General features: G+C 36.7%; 1 protein-coding gene across 2 annotated transcripts in view; it reads right to left on the bottom strand.

The window, feature by feature from the left end:
• Positions 1-21,243, bottom strand: part of CDKL5 (cyclin dependent kinase like 5) — a 132,107-nt gene that overhangs the window by 62,357 nt on the left and 48,507 nt on the right. For both annotated transcript variants that reach the window (XM_057419697.1, XM_057419698.1), the window contains exons 2-3: positions 15,271-15,500; positions 14,691-14,725 (exon numbers count right to left, since the gene is read on the bottom strand). In XM_057419697.1, the coding sequence (XP_057275680.1) occupies positions 14,691-14,725; positions 15,271-15,334 (99 nt within the window). In that variant the 5' untranslated portion in view covers positions 15,335-15,500. The remainder of the gene's footprint in view (positions 1-14,690; positions 14,726-15,270; positions 15,501-21,243) is intronic.

Here is a 21,243-nt window from a genome sequence, read left to right as displayed (position 1 = left end):
TCTTAGTCCACTGGATTGTGTTTGCAATACACATGCTAGAAATACAAATAAAGTCTTCCCAAGTGTGCTACTGAAGTAAGAACCTCTACATTGCCAATGTAACTGTGCAGCATCAATTCTCACATCCCACAAAGCAATCTGGCATAGCTAGCAGTAAGACTAGAATTTCTGAAGCTCATCTTTCTTCTTTAGCCTGCACATTAGATAAAATGTTCTCTGGTGACTACCTTCATGAAGCTATACATATCTCTGCTATAAGCTTTGCATTTTCTTTCCCTGGTACAACTGAAGGTACTACCTGGATCAATAAAGCCTTAAAAAAACTTACAAACACTGCCCCATTAGAAATAGCTCCTTTCCTTACGCACAGCTCCCAGGAGAACGTTTCAGACAAGATCTTTGCTTAAGAGCACAAAGGTTAACATGAGAGGCTGTCATAAGAAAAATATACATTTAGAATGTGTTATATATTGATTTCCTAAAGCTGTATTTCTCTCAGTTCCAAGGCACTTTAAAGAGTCATTTATAGAGAAGTAGGGGAAAAAAATAAAGCAACCACTGGAGAAGCTTTAGGGTTCTTTGTGCAGTAAAGGTTTCAAATTTTTTACTTAATAAAATTTTTCATTTATATTTAATAATAACACTATTACTTCAGATTTTATTAAGGGGACACAAAAGAAAGATTACTGAAAAAAATCCAAAAGCTAAAACTGCAGAAGTAAGCTTGGATCTTCATGACAGTACTTAGTCTAAACTAGGTGCAGATATAAAAAACAAAGTTTCTTCATAGGAAGGCTGCCTTCTGTCCCTTGTAAACTGATACCACAGCAAGCGTTCCGCTGGTACACAGCATAAACAATAGTTCTAACAGCAGTCTGCTGACAAGCGCTTGTATTTGAGTGTACTAAACCTGACTTGGTTTCATTACAACACGATTCTGGATGTGAGGTTTTTTTAATTTTTACTTTAAGCAACATTACAATGTAAGATATATAGACAAAGCTCTGGGTATGATGAGTAATATAAAAGAACATTAACAACTGAATCATTAATTACTGTAAAGCCAGTGGAAATCTGCATTAAAAAAAAAACTCAGTCTTCCTCACGCATCTTTCATTCAGGTAGCCCAGTCTAAACAGTCAACTGTCACCACTTCTTCAAAAAGATAAAAGTAGCCTTGTAGAATGTTATTTGTTCACACACCCTAACCCAAAAATCCAAACAAATCCATGGACAAAAGATCCCTGGACCTAATTTTACCCTTACTTTCTTCTTTCCACTGATTTATTCTTTACAAGAAATAATTTAATTTCTAAGCAGATATTTTGACAAAAGGCATGATTAGTTGAAAGACTCTGGGACTTATCATTTCCTAGAGCTATCAAAATTGACTTTTTTTTTTCTAATAGCTCAGAAATGGTAAAAATTGCTTTCCTTCATGCAAACATTTTTAAGGAAAAAGCAGAAGGTGCTTTGGCAACCAGGATAATTTTTCAGAAAGCTCCTGAAACATAATTTTTAGATAAACAGATGACTGAAAGCTGAGAAAATATAATCATGAGACTTCAGTTGTAAAGTTAATATTCAGATTTTGATTAAAGACTTTTATACTTCTGCTGAATACTTTGATAAAACAACAGAATCACTACCATTCATATTTCATATTGAGGCACAAATGCTCAGTTCTCATATTCATGAAAATAAAAAGGACTCACATAACAGTTTGCTAAACTGTTTATATGCCAGTACATATAAAAATCGGCAAGAGGCAACAGAAGGAATGGGTTAGTATCAGTTTCTAAAACTAACCAAAAGAGACCACTTGCCGTAACCCATCATCTAAACAAGCATATGCCTCTGTGTGTGTGTGTCTGTGTGTATACACTTGTGCATGGCTCTCTACATAGAATCATAGGATGGTTTGAGTTGGAAGGCACCTTAAAGATCACCTGGTTATAAACCCCTGTCGTATGTATTAGAAACCAAAAGGATGTTGGTCAAGCAACAAAAGAAAATCTTCAGTAACATAAATAAAAAATTACCAATTTCATTGAGAACTATAGTGAAGAGGAAGTGAGAAATATTACAGACAGGCCGATCCTGTTGATTTGCTTCACTGATACTAACAGCATCTGAGAGATTTGGTTTGCAGTCTCTGTTTTATGTAATCTGGAGAACCTGGATGAGGAGGCCATTACATCCCCTAGTCTCTAAGTAGAATTTCCTATTTTTGTGTATATATATATATATATATATATATAAATTAAACCTGGTAGAGTCCATGGCATAGATGTTGTTTGCCATCTCTTAAGCCTTCCTAAAGGTCACTAGTGAAGTTCCTACTGATTCTCTTTTGCTCCCCAAACAGTTCCGATTCCTTACCACTACAGCAATGTTTATAGCAGTGGAAGCATGAAAGACAAAATTAGAGCAGGTTCAGAGCCCAGGCTGCAATTCCACCAGATACTATCTTGTATACACATCTTGACACCATTCTTCAGTAGCTGATACTTTATTACTGGGGCGGGGGGGGGAAATGCACCACTTGGATGGATTATTCTCACACACAGTCACAGGAAATTTGATCCTGCAGAAGCAGCAGCTAGTCAGCTTTACTCCGCAGATGGCATTGCCTGTAACATATTTCTGTGCATAAACATGGCATTACAACACCTCTGTTGAAAATGTTAATTGATTTCAAGAAGATAGCTTGCCTCCTGGTCAAGATATGTACTGTCAAAAGAAGAGGTAGGTGTAACCAGTCAACCACATTTTTTTGGTCCTATAGAATTTAATCTTTCTACACCTCAGTGCATTATTACACTTACAAATGTCACCTACCTCTCTTACACTTGAAAACCTCATAGTTACTAAAAAACATCTCTCTAAAGCCAAAAGGAAACTGGATAGTAACAGTAACCTTATTCAGCCAAGGTTGAGTCTAAGAAAACCGCAATTTTCACCACACTGGAATCTGTGGTAATCTTCTGTTATTAGAACTTTATGTAAAAATATGCCTCATAACAGATCTGGAAAGGAGTTCTTCTCAACACTATAAAGACTGTTTGCAGACTGAAAGATTAGGAGATGCAGCAGCACCCAAACTAAGCTTTCTTTCTCTCAAAACATTTTATGGTCAACTGATACTTAGTTGCTCAATAAGGCAGCACGTTTTTATACAAAAAATTAAGAACAGAATAAGAGAACATGCACATTTGTACACCTTGTTTCTTCTGCAGAAGTATGTAACAGATCAGGCTAAGTATGAAAAGTATGAATAGGATAATAGGAGAGACACAGAGAGTACACACACAAGCGTGCACAAGTATAAGACAAAACTGCACAAAAAGGTTTCAAGAATAATTTTTATTGATAATGGAGAAAACTGTTCCCAGGATGGTGCTCCAGTACAATTGAGTAAAACATTATGTGAAACCCAGAAGCTTGCAGCGCAGCTGACTTACAAGCAGATCCTGCACCCTAACAACAGCAGGACAGCTTCAAGGTTGCGGCTTATAACATATACCAGCCTCTCTCCCGTTAGTTCAACACGGAAACAGATTCTAGACATACATTTTAAACAAGTTCCAAACAAGGATAACAGAATCATGGAAGCTGAAGCAAGCAAGATTGAGGCTAAGGCCAATTCCATTGCAACAGACAACTTCTAAGCATAAAATATATACAAAAGATGTAAGAACTAGTTTGCTGTCACCATCGAAAGAAACCCCAGAGAAGTAATGGGACTTGACAGCTACTTACACTCATAGTCCACCCTGCACATTGATACTGCCCAAATTAGATACTGGCCATGTCGGCACACACCTACACCTTTATACTTCTAAGAGTATGGGTATAAGTGTACCAGTAAATAAAATCATGAAAGAATGGGGAAAACTCATTCTACCTCAGCATCCTGCAAATATTCACTTTTCCCTTCTGTAAGATTTACATTGAATTTTGTTATACTAACCTTTCTATGCTGTGGTTCTCTACAGTTCACATAGATGAATAAATGGAAGATGCTTTATCAAAGTTTTTAAGGAGCAGGCAACTATAAACCTGAGAGCAATGCTGGCATATGTGCTTCCAACAGAGTATTACCTGCGCTATTCAGGCACAAATCCTCACTTTGCTACACATCCGGAAAAATGGTAACAGAATTTCATAAAGTGGGTGATTTTTCACAACGGGTAAAGTTAAGCCATTACATTAAAGGGTTAGGATTTAAAAGGACTTGAATGAAGATTGGTCTAATTTAGCAATCTAAGCTAAAATAAATCAGAAATAATATAATAAAAAAGCAAATACTTTCCAAATCCGGAGGGTGTTTTGGTTTTCCTATGAAACTGGCAACTGGACTGTTCTTTACCAAAAGCAAGCAGCAGACTTATCAAAGCTTTATTGTCCAGGTGCAGCTAAGTATAGGAAACCAGAAGCATGTGTTCTGCAGAGTTTCATAATTGTAATACATGTATAAGGGACACTTAGGATAAAGAATGCTTCCAGTTCTGTGCAAACCTGCAACAACAGCTAGCATCGAAGAAAGACTGAGCACTATGCAATCTTAACAAAATAGCTTCTGTTCTAGAGCTCAGCTGGCCTCCCACTGTATACAAAAGTTCTTGATAGCCATTCTGTGATGCCAGGCCTGTCTAGTCCTGTTTAGCTGAGATCAAACACTACATACACTAAGTGCCGTGCATGAAATTCTATATTTGTACACATTTAAATCATATGTAAAGTTATAACTGGAAACTACTTTCCTTTTTTCCCCTGTTTATTGCTATCCAGGCTTTGAACAAGAAATAAACACCACTGTACCTGAAGTTACATATTCCAGAATTTTTTGTTCAAGGAGAACAGAAAATTTTCTATATTTTCAGGAGGGTATTCCACCAATTAGGAGTTACACAGAACTGAGTAATCATGGAAAATTAAATTACTTTAGCTAGAACATGCAGAAGGACAACTTACTATTTAAAAAGGCACTGTACTACTTACTGATGGAAAAAAAAAAAACATGTGCCAAGAAGAGCCTATAGCTTTCAGATAAAGAGAAAAGCTAGGAAAGTTATTACTATTGTTGTCAATATTTTCCCTACACTGTCAAGTATTCCTTTCCTAGGACTCCTGGCTTAAAACAAAAAGGCTTTAAATTCACACACACACACAAGTTAATGTCATTTGCATATTCAAGACACTTTAGCATAGTAACATTTTAGATTAACTTGACTTCTACAAATAATTTTGAAAGCCATCCAGATCTGTTTTTTACCATGGTACATTTAATAGTCTACATTAATGTTCTTCTCAAACACTGAATTATGCTCTATTTTACTCCTTTATTTAAATACATGGAGCATCCAGAGATCCGTGATTAACCTAGTGCTCTTAGAGCTGTTCACATGTCCTACAAAAGTTTAAGAAGTCTACAAGAATTCCCTCCAGGAAAACAATTAGTCTAAAATTTAGAAATACAATTATGCTACACAGTAATTTGCAATTTGATGACAAGACTAGACTGTAATCCAGTATTCAAGCAAGTTCATACTACTACAGATGTAGTCCTATTATTAGCCATATGTTGTTCCTTCTCCCATATATTAATGTGCATTCCCTAGCCTGCACCACTACTTTCCTAATGACCCAAGACCCTATATGAGGTCTCAAATCTTCATCTGTGTCAATTTCTTCTGCTGCTTCTAAGAAATACTGCAGTCATGTTCTTAAAGTTTAATTTTCAGCATAACATTTTCAACTTTTTGCAAGAAAGACTCATTTATATGGATAGTCTTGCTCTGCGTGCTCATCACATCTACAGTTAAAAATAAGGTTTCACTTACAAGTGCATTAGAATGAGATAGAGCACTACAAGCTGTTTGCAATTAAGAGCCATTAGGGGCAGCCACAGAACACACTGCTGCAGGCCTGAATACGATTCCTCTATTACTACAAGTGTAATGATATATAATCCCTTTGCAGATGGGAGCATGCAGCAACTACTAAGGAGCGTGCCTATTTATTTATTTATTTATTTATTTCCAATGAAAAGCGTTATTTGTGGCAGAAGCAGTAACCTTTCACTTAGTCAAACCAGTACCAATCGCAGGAATTCATGCAACATATTATGTAAAAGATGATCAGAAAGACACACAATTTCTTTAAGAAACAAAGTGTAACAGATGCCTGGTTAATCTAGAGCCATTAGTGTGAAACTGGAAACAGCTGTGTGACTAAAAGAAATACTGATCTGAGACACTGTGACTGCAACAAATTACTTATCCTTGACTCAATTTAAAATGAAAGCCACCAGAAATACATTTCCTATAACCTTCCCAAGGTGAGATGAAATACTCCTGTTATTTTAAACTGAGGCTTCTATGCCTCCTTCAGCTACCTTCATTACTGGAGTATGAGTGATCACCTGTTTCTCTCCCTCCCCCTTCATGTTTTGATGATCTGCAGCATCAGGTTTTTTACATCCCAGCTTTGTGCTGCATGAAATTCCATTGCCCCATGTTATAATTGCCAAGCGAACTTAAGCCATCCTAATTTGTGGCACTGAAAGTAACACCCTCATATTGTACCACTTTAAATTCAACACAGCTGAAAAAAAATAAATACCTTGGTATCTTTCCACAACATTTTAGTTTCTCCCCTCTGAAAGCTCTCTCATCTTTCCCCTGCACCTTCTATTTGTAAATTAGCCTTTGGGGAGAAGAGAGGGAGGGAATGCCAATTTTGAATGCTGAATACTGCCCACATTTGAGCAGGGCTCATAACATGTCAAGTACACAGATGGAGGTAAGGGAATGGAGTATCCTACAAGGGACCTTTCATATAGCAGTCTGGATTGTCATAAAAGACTCAAAGGGAAACACCACAAGTACAGATTTTCAAAACCCTTGGCTGCAGGACAAACTACGGCCAGAGCAATGTAAATAATAAATGCATTACATTTAATGCATTTCTTTTTGTGACTGCTTTGTTCAGCCTGGCCAGGTCCTGTTAAAGAAATCATTGCGTGTGATTGAAAAAGACAGCAAGGGTTCACATAAGCACAAATTTAAAATTCTTTGAAATAAAGCATACTTTGGCAATCTATAGCAGAAGTAACATAGAAGACAACAAAATCTCACACAAAGACAATGTAATCTAACAAAAGCAATCAAATGGAGACCTGGGACTACCTTACTTTATCCTCTCATCCTACACAGCCTTAAAACTATTAAAACCAAATGTTTACTTCAGTTAATCCTAGAAAACAGGCTTTTAGGAAACTGGAACACCACCAACCAGAGATACGATTTTTTTTCCCTCCCCCACTGGAGCAGGCTAATAATTTTAGCTTTCTCAAAATCAGTGCTTTAATGGTTTTTATTATTTTATGAAACAACTCTTTTTAAAAAATTGCAGAGAAAGAATAAGTCTTTGAGGAAAACACATAAAAGGTGGCAATCAGAGAATATTATAGCCCACCTTGGGGACGGGAGGTGAGGAAAGACCAAAGAGTCAGCTGTCTTCCCAACCTGTGTGATTTCAGCAACTTAATTTCTACCCTCCATTCCACACAACTATCTGATCTTTTGAGCAATAACCGTACACATATGAATCTTTCACTTTAATCTAAATCAGGACTTCGCTGATATTTAAAACACGTTAATAAAATGCTAATCTGATTGTTTCCCCCTACCACAGGGAACTGAGAGGACTATGGAAGAGGCCCAGGTTCACATACAGACAAAATGTCACAATGCATAAATGAATACTGAAAGCTTTAGAAATTTCCAGTACCACATTAGCATCTACCCTGCATAGCAAGTAGTTACAGTTGATTATTGTATGTCATTTACCTATACATATAGGAGAGTGATAACTGAGGATAATTAGCATTAATTTAGCTTACCTCACACTGACACGGAAGCACAGTATAGAAGCCCATGAAAGAAATACTATACACCTAATATTTCAAAGGAGAATTCTGTAAGGAAGTCAAAAGGTTATTCATTGCCTAATGATGAAGTTAAAGAAAATGGTTATTAAAGAGTTAATATGATTTTCAGCACTACAGCTTGCCCAATAGCTCTATTTTCCCCACATAATACTCAAGACAGATCTCAACTCTGACTGCTGCAAACATTTACTACTGGCACACTGTCTACTTCAGAAGCTTAGTAAAGGTCTCATGTTCACTGTATGCATTTCACGCAAGTTTTGGCACAAAAACACACCAGTGAGTGGGTGTTTTAGCCTTAGGAACAACAGCACTAAGTGCAATAATTCTCCCTAGGTAAGCTGCCGTTACTGAAAGAAAACGGTATGCTGCACAGAGATTTGCTCTCAGCCATGATTAAAACCAAAAATCTTGCCAAAACACATTTGCTTAGAAGACCGAATTAGCAATGCTGGTTTTAATTACATACATAAATCAAAGAAAGATCAGCAAAAAATTTGAGGTTGTAACCAAATAGAGGCAGCAGCAAGATAGCAAGAGTAACAACAAGAGAATATGTGACTTCTTAGACATTAATCAGTAGGATTTGGCACTGTACTTTTTACCTAGTTTTCGGTGAAAGGGCAGTTATATGTAAATTGATGGTATGTAAAACCAAAAAAGCATAAGGACAGAGTATTTTACACAGTATACAGAAATATCAGTTAATGCTTTAAACAGTATGCACAGGCAAAGAGAACACTTAAAGGGCAGATGGCTTTAAGCACAGGATAAAGTAATAAAAAAAATAAATACACTGCTGGCGTAATCTGCGCTAGAATATTCTGGTGATAATGACTTCCCAGTAGAACTGTATCAATTAGAGACACTGAATACTTTGGGGAGTATCACAACGTGCCTGCCCTGTTCTTCCTCTGTTGTTTACCTCTAACAAAGTCACTTTTAAGGTACTGAGCTAGCTGAACTCATCTGATGCAAAATGACCATTCTGGTGTATATCAGGGTAGTAGATTGGAAAATGTCTATGGATGACTCAGCTTTACTCTGAAATGATAAACCTAATTGCTTAAAATGCTCCTAACATAATTCAATTTTTGCCGGAAGGTTTTAACCTGAAATTCAATTGTATAGAAAGAAATACAAATATTTAATGTATGCTTTCCCTGAATTGAATGACTTGACGCATAACGCTAAATGCTCAGCATCATCATCTTCTATTGCTTACCACTGCAGCCTGTTTTCCACAACTTTTAACAGCTGTACTTTCATATTTACCTTCAGATTAGTCATTAAAATGTTCAACAGCAGTACTGTACCAAGTAGCTATCTACTTGTCAAAAGCAGACAGAAATAACTTTCCTTGCATTATTACAAAGTGTTTAGTGAAATACAAACACCAAGAACCAGAAACTTCTGAATCAGCACAGCTAGTATTCTGGGGTTTAAGCATCAGGCAGTGCTAGTTTATTCTCTAAGCTGAGCAGCCAAAGTCAAAATCTGAAATCAGCTCATACTACGTTTACCATACAAAAGATATTAACACTGAGTGGAAAAAATGCAGGCAGCAATATGTGCTCATTTTGGAAACTCAGATTTTACTTCTACTCATCATTTCATTTCTCAGTCATCCAAACAGGAACTACTGTCAAATCAATCAAATCCAAAGTATAAGTGGAAAAAAAATCAAAAACCAAAAAACAAAAGAGCTGTATCCCTTTCAGGAAGAAGTTGAAGATAAAATGAAATGAAGAATTTATTCTTCAGTCCAAGCACTTGGCTTAAGACAAGCTGGAGAGTTAAGAAACCTGGAAAGCCAGATCTAAAGCAAGAACATCTGAAAGCACAGCATACTGAAGATAAACACTACTTTCACAAACAATTACACTTACCTTTTAATTTTGACATGTAAGAGAAACTCATAAACATAAGAAGGGTTAAACATTTAACATTTAAGAGTTAAGCAACAACACTAAAAGAAGGGTCTCTAGGGACCCAGTAAGAGCAGTAAGACAAGCTTAATAACATCAGCAGATACATGAGTTGTTAGAATCACTTCTCCATTTCCCAGGCAAATTTGGAACTACGTTTTTATAACACCAGGCAGACCACAAATTTTCTATGAGTATGAAGCTCCCATTCCCTCTTTGAAAGCAACACAACCAGGTCCCAGATGGCTGTACACAAAATGCAAGTGTAATGAGAAACAAACAAGAGGAACTAGGTGTCAGCGCACAATTAGAGAAATGTGCATTATTTGAACTACCTGTCCTCCTAGATGATGAAATCCCTCAATAGGATCACAGAAAATGTGCTTGCATGACCACAGCACTGCCATGAACAGACTGAAGATATTTTGAGAAGGACAAGCTAAGAAGGCAAGGAGATTCTTGCAAAGGGAAAGGAAGCTTGCAGGCATGGACTTTTTCTTAGAAATAAGTAAGAAAGAAGTCTAGGCTTTGCATGAAGGTTAGAAGACAGAACAACCCAGGTGGCATTAGAGCAAGTACCTGCTTCAAAGCACCCGATCAAGACAGCAAAATAGATAAATAGATAATAAAGATAAAAAATTAAGTCCAGTTTTTACAGAGGACTTGGAGCACTTCAACATCTGCTGCAACGACAATACAGCCTGGTGGAGACAGAACATATTCTGGAAAATGCAGAAGGCAATTTCTTGACAAAACTGACCAATGAACTGATAGGAATGTGAAGGTAGCTGACAAACTAAGAGGCAGTGACAATGTTTAGTCACCCTGATCAGAGAGACCATTGTGCATCAAGGAGTTAGTGATCCACACAGAGCTCCCCCAAGGAGGCACAGGCCTGCGCTGCACAAACCCCTTGTCTGCAGGATAAACCCTGCCAGCTCTTGCAACAGAGCAGCCAGCAGGCTGCTCCCACTCAACAACCACTATTACATCACAGGTAATGTAAGGCCTTGCCTTTTCTTGTAGGAAAATCCTGTAATAGCTTGAATAAGGAAATACACAGTGTCAAAGTATACCAAATGTTCTGCCTGTATATTGTGTCAAAGTATACTGAAACATTTACAGGAACTTTCAGCTTAAGTTTTGCCTCTAGGCTTCTTTCTTTAGTGTGCCTGTCTTTGGACACCTATGGCTTTCCTACAGCATCTTTCTATAATTTTATTGATTTTCAGTCACAACGTTGTCCTATTGGCTTTGTATCCAGTGCCAGCATCCTAATACTTGCGCCTAAGTCTCTATTAGCAAAGGATAACTGCATGAAGCTGCAAGCCCAAGTTGCAAAGTAAAGGGGATAGTGGTTTTATTTAAAGGCAAATATTTGACAAGTCTTAAACATAAGCAAAAATTCTTTTCCTCAGCCATGATGTCTGACACTGCTGAACTGTTCAAGTGGTTTTTATTTTCAGTAAACAGCCAAGATCCAGTAAATAAGCCAAGAAAACCTGTTTTAATAGTTTGGGAATATAAAAATGTATTTCTAGTATTATCACAATGCACTCCAGTATATTTCCTTACGAAAAGTCCTCTCATTAAAAGAAGGGGAGAAAAAAGCTTTTCAGAAATCAGTTCTGCTGTATCAGTATTATTTGTATTGAATTCACGTCAGAAAAAAAAAAAATCCCAAACCAACAAACAAAATCACCAAATAAACCCCCAAACAACCGGATAAACCAGATAAAGTAATCTTTATGCTCGAACCACAATTGGCAATAAAGGATTTGCAATAAAAACAGTAAAACATGCTGTATAATAATGTAAACACAGTCATTTAGAGGAGCTACTTCAGCTTTTCTGATAACGTTCCCTTAGCAAAATAAAAGCACATAATAATGACAAGGTATTTGTTCCTTATGCCATTCTCTCCAATTTAAATCCATATACACATGACTATGAAACTCACTGGGGCATAAAGATATATATTTATTGAAACACTAGGGATTATACATTGCAATTGTTGCAATTATGGGTGAGCTCCACATTTCACACAAAATTTACTCTCTCACCAATAAAATGGAGATAAATTGACTTACAAGAGCTGAGAATTTGATCCTGGCATGTTCCCACTGTTTATAAATATGAATATAAATACTTCTATATTTAAATTCTTAGACATAATTGCTATTGGTACATAATGAAAATTAGCACATGCTGAGGGAACATGACCAAGGATGGTGTGGTATATATCATACATACATTAAAAATACTGCAGCATTCTCATTTTTATGCTGCTTCTGGACTTCTTATGTGGTGCCAAATAGACTTCCTATGTAATGTACTCAATGTTCATTTGTGCTACCTGCAGGTAAATCATGTGGAAGAATTTCCTACTTTCTTCATCCATACTAAAAAAAGTATGGCCATCAGCAGCCAAACAGTAAAAAAAAAACCCAACCAAACCACAACAACCAAAGCCAAACCAAGCCACATACCCTTGCATTTCAAGGTAATTCTGCTAAAACTTCATGAAAGTTAATTAAATCTTTGTTTTCTGACAAAAGTAGGGAAGTTATATTAAAAAAAAAACAAACCTTTCTTGATCAAAGAGGAAAATCACATATACCATCCTGCAATAGGTTTTTTTCCTCCTCAGAATGCAAGTAAGTTTTCTTAATGAACAATTTATTTTTTTTTATTATTACGGTTTGGGAGAAATTCCCATTTTGTGCCATTTAGTGACTGTTTTTAAGCCTTGCCTGAACTCCACCCCTTTAGTTTAGAACATCTTTGATCTCACAGGAATTAGAATCTTCTCCCCTTTTCTTTTTCCCTTTCCTTCCCCATTAGAAAGGTGTTTCTTTACAACGTTACAACTTCTACCATGTCCATTCCAGTCAATGATTAATATCATAGCCTTAAAATTTCTGTCTATAATTTAGATCTTTTCTGTCTTAAGGTAGCAAAAATCTGTAAAAAACAGGCAGCACCTTTCCACATCTTCAAGCTCCAATTTATACTGTTCCTCCAACTTTACAGACACTTTTCCTCCATGTTTAGAAGGAACAAGCAAAGTAAAAATGAATAAAACGCATCAAAAATGTAGGAACTAGGAAATAATTCTATTTATTATGATGCCTACAATTAAACATAAACTAAATTCTTGTGGCAATTATTAAATGTTTAAAAAACCTCGCCTAGATAGGCAACAAGCAGGACATGCCTGCTCTGAATCTATGCAGCATCTTGCAAAAGAACTGGGGACAGGTCCCTCTCAACATATTTTCCAAGGCATACAAGGGAAAAGTTAAGATGACAAATAGCGGGTGAAGGATAGGGAAAAAAGATACATGCCAAAGTTTAACTTCTAGATAGTTCTGGTTGGGTTGGTTTTTTTTTTGCAAACCAGATAGCCCCTAAAGTCATCTGGCCTAGACATTGGGTGCAGCTTGTTTTAAGTGAGTGAGAATCATAAATCTGTAAGTTTAAAATAGCAACATACCTTGCCTTTTCTTCAGATCTCCAAATACTGGAAACCCTAGATTTTATTAAATCCACTTGCTAGTGGCTTTAACAATTACAACTTTGTTTTAGAACTTCAATACAGTTGGTTCAATTAATTTTCAAGCCGAGGAAAAAAAGTGGTGTGACTACCTAAAAGTTCAGATTCTTGCATAGGCTGTAGGAAGAAACACCTCCCTGTGCTAAAGGAAAGCTTTCCTTTCTAGTCATCTGGTGTACTGTAAAATATTCTTACAGGAACTGACAACAGGCTACCCTGGCATTACACTATGCTCGTAGAGTTCTAAATTCTTTCAGATGAGGACGTGACTAAAGACATGCAGACATGAAATTTCACTGAGCAATGCAGGAAATCCTAGAAATTTCTGAAGTCTTCATAAAGAGAGCTGCCTAATATAAACTGTATTGTTACTACCAAGGTGCTTTCAAACTATTCACCCTGAATCATAATTCTGTAACTATCCAAAAATACCAAAGCCATTCTACTGAGTGTTAGTCTCCCTGAAGCCTGACAAGGCTTCAACTTGAGATAGGATCTTTCCAAACTCTCTTTTTTTTCCCCCTTCTTTAACTTGAAGTCAATATAACAGCATAAGTCACTCCAAATACATACGTCCTCTGTGGAAGCCCTTCTGTGTACATGCTAAAAGCCACTGCAGGAAGGTAGGCTTGCTCCAGTGCGATGTTTTCCTAGTAAAAGGTGTGAGCTACATAAAAAACGAAACAAAACCAAACAAAAAAAACCCCAAACTGTTCCTGGATCACTACACATGAATAATTCTATGATTCTCAAAAGTTCGGCTTCACAGAAAGAGAAGTTATTTTGTTATATGACTATATTGCTGCTCCAAAGACAGCAAAGTAGTTCATGTCAGTTCCTTGCTGATGAGCAGCAAGTTCAGGTTTATCCAACTTACACAGTAGTTAAAATAGTATAGACAAGTTGCCAGGTGTCATTTTTGTCTGAAACAGTTTTTGCTTTTTACTACTTCTTCCAAATTAAAATCAATAAGCATGGAAGTCAGTGCTTTTGTAACGCACTTTCATTGTCCAACAGCTGCAGAAATTCCATATGGATCGCATTCCGTTCCCCTGCCCCAAGATAGGTAGTGGTTATACAGCAGTATTTAGCAACTAATTCGACATTCTAATTGAGACTGCTTGAGCATAAACGGCATTGCAAAACAACTTTTTTTTCTTTAAGAAATCTTATACGTAATACTATCTCAGTTCTCATCACAAGTCATTGTCAAAAAATACCAGCATTTAACTTAAAGCAATTTACTTACCTTGTGTCTGCATTTAAGTACAACGCCATAGGCACCTGAAACAAAGAAGAAAAGAGATAAACCATATCAAAGCAGAAAATAAAGAAGTGGCAAGATGAGTCTTCAGTCACCTTCTGGTTATAGAAATAATGCTGTTCCAGTATTAATTATCCAGAACTTGCATCGATACTGTACTGAAGTTATGTGCACTGAAACAATTTCATAAAAATTGCTTCAAAGTAAATTTCAAAATGCTGAAAATACTTCCTTTAAACATACTCGAAGAGCAGCTTGATAACCTGCATGTCCCTTGTATCATTAAAAAGAAATTAATATAGTAAACTTAAACAAACAAAAAAAAAGAAAAAAAACAACAAAAACCACACAACACAACACAGTCCCATTTCTCTTCCTTTTCTTTTATCTTCCAAACTTCTCCTTCCATCTAAGAATGGAATTAGAAGAAACTATATGGAATAAACCGATGTGTCTTAAAATCTGAACACAGCAGTATTTTGCACATGAAAACTGATTACCGTCAGGAAAACTAAGTCAAGCCTATATAAAATCCTAATTCATTTTTTAGTAAGATACTACTTACCTTCACCTACAACCCCAAGGATCTCAAATTTATTCATCACATTACCAATGTTAGGAATCTTCATCAAGACAAACTCCTCCTACAGTGGAAGCCACAAAACATGGCACAACGGGGAACGCCCAAAGGTTTTGCAAGAGGCGATTTTGAAAAGGCTGTTGGGAAAAAAATTCCACCTTGATCCACCAGACTTCTCAGAACCCTTTCTTAATTTCTAGGCTGTCGATGTCTTCCTGGGGAAAGAAGAAAAAAGAATGTAATTAGTACTTCGGTTTATTTCACACCAATATTGTCTAACAATTTTAACAGACTATTAATTTACTTCTACATTTTATGATGAAAAACGCTTAGCAGCAGTACAATGGACAGAACCTATTGAGAACATATATCTGACAGAACAGCTGGTCTTGTAATCCCATACTTCGGGTGTCTATTATGCTAATAGCTAACTTACTTTCTACAGGACAGAAACAAGCAAAAATGTTGATAGGAACTATCTCAGTGAGCAAAAATACACCCATAATTACACCAAACTGAGAACATAAGTATGTTGACAGCTAGGTAAAAAAAAATTGTGTTTACTTGATTTATTATTTGCCCACCGTAATGAAAAAAAAAGGATAAGGTAGAAAGAACACTAAGTGATAGAAAATATTCTTCTACTGCTATTTTCTGTGATTGTGAAAAAAACAAACAAACAAACAAAAAAAACCCTTATTAGACTGACTAGCAATCAGATGTAGAAAATTATTTCCATATCAGCTTATTTGGTAGAAATGTAATGAACAGCAAAAAAGGTTTTCATAGGTTTTTTTCTGTTTCTCAATCACTGAAGTGATTTGTAAATCAAGCAACTATACACAGATTAAAGAACAAAGGTTTTTGTGTCTGTCTGTTTCAGGTTCACCACATCTCTGCTATAATCTTAGAAGTCTGATAAACGAAATACACTGAAGTCTGGTTTTGCTAACTCAGACTGCATTTTTAACCCTAAAGGCATACATCTCGCAGTCAAAAATGGGAAAGAGCTAAAATAACTTCACCATAAATTGGAAATAGGTAATTTCCACAGTTCAGTGCTCCAATAACAGGACAACTCATGAGGAACAAGATGGTAGGGTAGAAATGAATCCATTTAATTATGTGTAATGGGTGAATGTGACCTGATAATATCAGGTTCCGCTCACACAGACAGGATTTCACTAGAAGCTATGGATGCTGGCCAAAAGCTCTGCTTTGACTAAGTCACACATAAAAAAAAAAAAAAAAAAAAAAAAGACAACTCAAGGGTAGAAGAAAATCACAATCACACTAGCCTCAGTAAGACACAGGGAGAACATTCGGGGTGTTCACGTGTGTGTGTCAGCAACTTCAGAGTTAATCATCCACAGTATCTAGCAAGCAAACGCTGAAAATAAAGCGGTGACTTCTGCATTAAAGGGATGGTGGTTAGTGCTGGGGTTTTTTTTTTTTGGGGGGGGAGGAGGGGTTAAAGTTGTTTTCAAAAAAGCTACCCACTCCATAATGGATTATATCAGCTGTTTAATTTACTGTTTCAATTAATCTTTTTTTTCTTTTTTTTCACTTGTGAATTTTAGAAAATACCCTTTCCTTTCTCATTTGGCATCTCCTTCTCCCAAAAGCCTTTGCGCTGTTTGTCCAGGCTTTCTGGTTACAGTAACAAACTGAAAGCATGAGCTCCTGGAAAAGCAGGCGCATCTGCTCAGATACACCCACCAACAGGAGAACAGAGCCTGCATGGGGCTGCTTCAGCTCTCTATGGAAACAGGCTAGTGCCAGGCGCATGGTGCAGCTGGCTGTTCTATGCTGCAGCTGAGTGACAGAAATGCTGCTAAACAGATCATGAAAGAACCATTAATGCTGTAACATAAGCAAGACACAAGAAAACAAGTCAGCCACGTTCAGAACAGAAAAAAAAACTTCCCAGAAAGAAAGGAACAGTTAGAAAACATCTGTTTTCTATTAGCACTATTCAATAACATCACCAAATTCTCTATTATTCATCAAGTCTTTCTAGAAATTAGTTTGTGATAACATTCATCACTTATCAGCTAATGTTATTACCATACATTGTCTTTCTGCTTTACAGTGTACACAATACTTTTTGGATCTGTGACAAAACAGTGAAGAAGCTTATGAGATAATGTATCAAAAGCTCAAGACATTTAGATGCAGTTTCCTCTGTCCCTCATTTAGTATTTCTAAATTTCTCAAACTACTTAAAGCTATACAGACCTGCAGCTTGTGATCCACTAAACAACAAAACAAAAACAAAAAAAAACCAAAGACTTCTGAAAGTGTATTCAGTATGCATCGTATTTTTCCACTGGAATAAAGGTTAGATATGCAAGCAGCTAAGCTTATTTCCTGAAATTTGGTACTACACACCTTCCTCTTCCCACCAATCACGCAGTTTTCCCCTTTAGTTCATTAAAAGTAAGAGTCACAGAAAGCTGATCCATTTGTTACACGGTTGCTCCTGGACACATGTCACATAGAGCAGCATCCACATGTAACTCCTTAAAAGTAAAAGCCTGTCAATTCACCATGAGTCATACACTTCAACTGGCCCAAAGAAACACACAAACCAGCTTCTTGAATTCTCCCTTAAGTGCATCATGACTGACAGCAAAGGTAATATAGATGCACATACAAGGGGACTCTAAGAGAAAACTGCACCTGAGCACCTCTTCTGTGCTGACTTCAGCATCATCTCTGTGCACAACTCTGCTCAGAGCACTCTATAAGAACCTGATCTTGAAATGAGGAGAGCTTATGAGAAGATGAAAAGTGTTGTGTAGCAGCAGTATGGACACATTACCCAAACAATTTTTGCCCAGCTCTCTTGCCGTATCTCTTCAAGCAGGGCAGTAATTCAAACTAGTTCTCTTCTGCAACATTAGTGAACTCAAGACTAGCTAAATCCATCTAACCACTACACAAAATCATACATGCTTGTTTGAGATCTTTGCCTCCAAAAGCTCATGAAAGTTTGAGAAGAAACTGCTAAAAATACTTGTTCAGTGGCAGCACCCACTGAACTTTGTGTGCTTTTCTGCTTTTCAAAAGGCACTGGCTTTGTTAAGACTGTTTTTAAAATCACTGATTTTTACAGGAAATCTGGTAACATGAACTCAATCTCAATGAATGACTCAGAGTGAATAGCAGAGTAATTGTAATAATAAAATAAAAATAAAGACTAAACTTTTAACAAAAAGAAAAATATCAAGGAAATTATTGATAGCAAGAATTACAACATTCTGTAATTTAGTGAAGATAGGTTGGATTCTTTCAGGCTGGAAATAGAAAGGAAAACCTTATTAATAGCAACCACAATTTCATTCTTTGTACTGAGTACCGTATAGAACTGTTTTAATAAGCTGCCTGCCAGCTACAATGATAACACTTGCAGAAAAGGAAATAAGGCCATTCTTCACCTCTCAGTAGGGAAATAGCTCTCATTCTCCTAACACCCCTGAGGCAGCCAGGTTCACAGCACAACTTAAGAATTAAACCAACAGACCTTTGAGATGGTCTCAGTGTTACCATGGCAGTCTACAAAACAGAGCAAATTCAGCAAAATAAAACATCATGAAATGAACAAGAACAAAATAATTGTACTTAATCCGGAGCTACAGCAGTGTCAGATTTTAATACAAATATAGTTGTTTTGCAATAGCATGTAAGCCTTATATCTAAAAACTAAAAACTGTATAAATGTACTGGGAAGGAACAGACAGCCTAATACAGCATTGTGGTACCTGATCATCTGCATTTAAATTAAAACAACAGGGAAAAAGCCTACCTCTTCCCCAATTCCTTTTTCCTTCACAGCCATTAAGAATTCTAGAACATCATTCAAAAGCATTCAACTTAATCACGTACTCCAAGGCCTCAATCCTAAATAAAAATGCTCTTCATTGTTTCATAATCATCAATAGCTGGATGAGGGGCAAGCACTTTTTACATAATTAGATTTTAGTAGAAACGTTTAGCGATAATCATAAACTTGAGGTAACATTTGTCTTCACAAAATTTGGAGAAATAAAACTGTGCTAGAAATACACAGGTTTGTATGTCAGTGTATTGGACATTGAGTATATAGTTAATATTTCACATATTAAGGCAGAAAAAATGCTATTTGCACCCTGCTGAAGTCAGTTACAAACTTCTAACTGACTTCAAAGTCATCTGATCACTAACAAAATAGCAGGTCAGTAAATAGGTGTAAAGAGCTTATGTCATGTAAGTATCTGTCTTTGCTGGTTATACGTTAATCCAAACCCTTGTATGCCTTCTGTTGTAAAAGGCACATATGTGAAACCATGAACTACCTCTATTAGTCATGATGTATTACTACTAAAAATAGTGGTGATAATAGTTGGAAAACAGTTAGAGAAGTTTTTTTCTGGATTCATTGACCCAGAAGAAAGCTCCAGGAGTATTATGAGGAATTACAGATTAGGAAGAACAAATTCAGTATTTGAGCAGCTGTAAGGAGAAAGCTAGTAGGAATTTTCTGACTTTAAGAATGGAGAGGGGAAAAAAAAAAACCAAACACAAAAACCAAACCAAACCAAAAAACCCACAAAAAAACAAAACCAAAACCACCCTGAAACCAAACCAGCATATTTCTAGTGAATTTTCCAGTCTCACCCCTGCATTTGGAAAAAAGCTACCACTTGCTGTTTTTTCCATAATATGGAAGGACAGTAGACCTTCTAACTGGGCAAGGTTCTGGAGAAAGAGCCAAAAAGATCTCATGATATGAAGAAACCTACAATGTAGAAGTTGAAAAATGAAAAAGCTGAAGAAGAGATAAAAAGCAATGAGAACTGCAATACAGCAAGCCATTTTGCACACCCTAAACTTCAATCAATCCCCTTCTGCTCATTAAAAAAAAAAAAAGGAATGAAGAGGACAGTGAAAGTAAATACAAAAATTAGAAAACTGCCCAACAAATTATGTAAAAGCAAAACACCAAGGTTGTTTGCATGCTTTAAAATTCAACTCCAGCAAGCTTTTATTGACATCGCTAATACCATCACTGGAAGCTGACTTGACTCAGTGGAGTTCAGTGGAGTTGTTTTGACATTAACTTTTTTTTAATAGCTGGTGATATATTGAAATCTTAAAACTCATCTGAACGAGTTATACATCAAGAGAAGTCATCATCACATAACTGGCCTAAAAGGCAGCATGCCACCATGGCAGCAGGGCCAAGGGTGCAGGGGAAGAACCTGAACAAAGTTTCCATCCAGCAGCAAGCACACAACTAGGAAAGGGTTGAATCAGCTCTCAGCTATTAAAGATACCCATTTGGTTAAATTCTGAAAGGAAAACTGAGCTTGAAGAGCAGGGTGGCAATAATGATTTGGTTCAGTTTATCTTGTTCAGTGAGTGCTCTTCCTTTTGTATGCAAGTACAGATTGAAAAATAAATTCAGCTCATCCTGAATATATGAACTAAATTCACTTCTCAGAGTTATAATGCAGGATTCATGAGCTTCTTTAACAGCTGTGGCCAACTCAAAAAGAGTGGGTGCTTAGCAGGATGCTTCTAAGACCACACTGACAAATAAGCAGACAGATTATCAAAGCACTGAGCACAAAAGCAGCTCCCATGAGTCATAACAGGAGGACAGGAAAGACAATTTTTGCTTCCATTTTAGTCTTCCTCTCCAGTAAGAACCTTAAATATGTCTATTGTGGGTGTGACAGCTTCTTCCACAGTTTATGCTGGTCCTTATGCATGCTGGGCGGTCCTTGCCATACCTGTAGCAGCTCCGAATTAAAAACCCCAGTGTTCAGAGGATAACACTCTCAACAACAACCTGTTAAATCCCTTTGCAGTTTCATCTGACACAAGGAGCCTGACACACATTTGCTTCCATCAAACAGAAATGCCAACATCTATAGCTGAAATAAAAGCACATTTCTGCATACCAAGATACGG

Source organism: Pezoporus wallicus, unplaced genomic scaffold (assembly GCF_028554395.1).
Source record: "Pezoporus wallicus isolate ANWC-B61680 ecotype Strahan unplaced genomic scaffold, APGP_CSIRO_Pwel_v1 contig_5767, whole genome shotgun sequence".
Taxonomy (NCBI): domain Eukaryota; kingdom Metazoa; phylum Chordata; class Aves; order Psittaciformes; family Psittacidae; genus Pezoporus; species Pezoporus wallicus.
The sequence above is the reverse complement of the archived record's forward strand: the minus strand, read 5'-3'. Positions and strand labels throughout refer to the sequence as shown.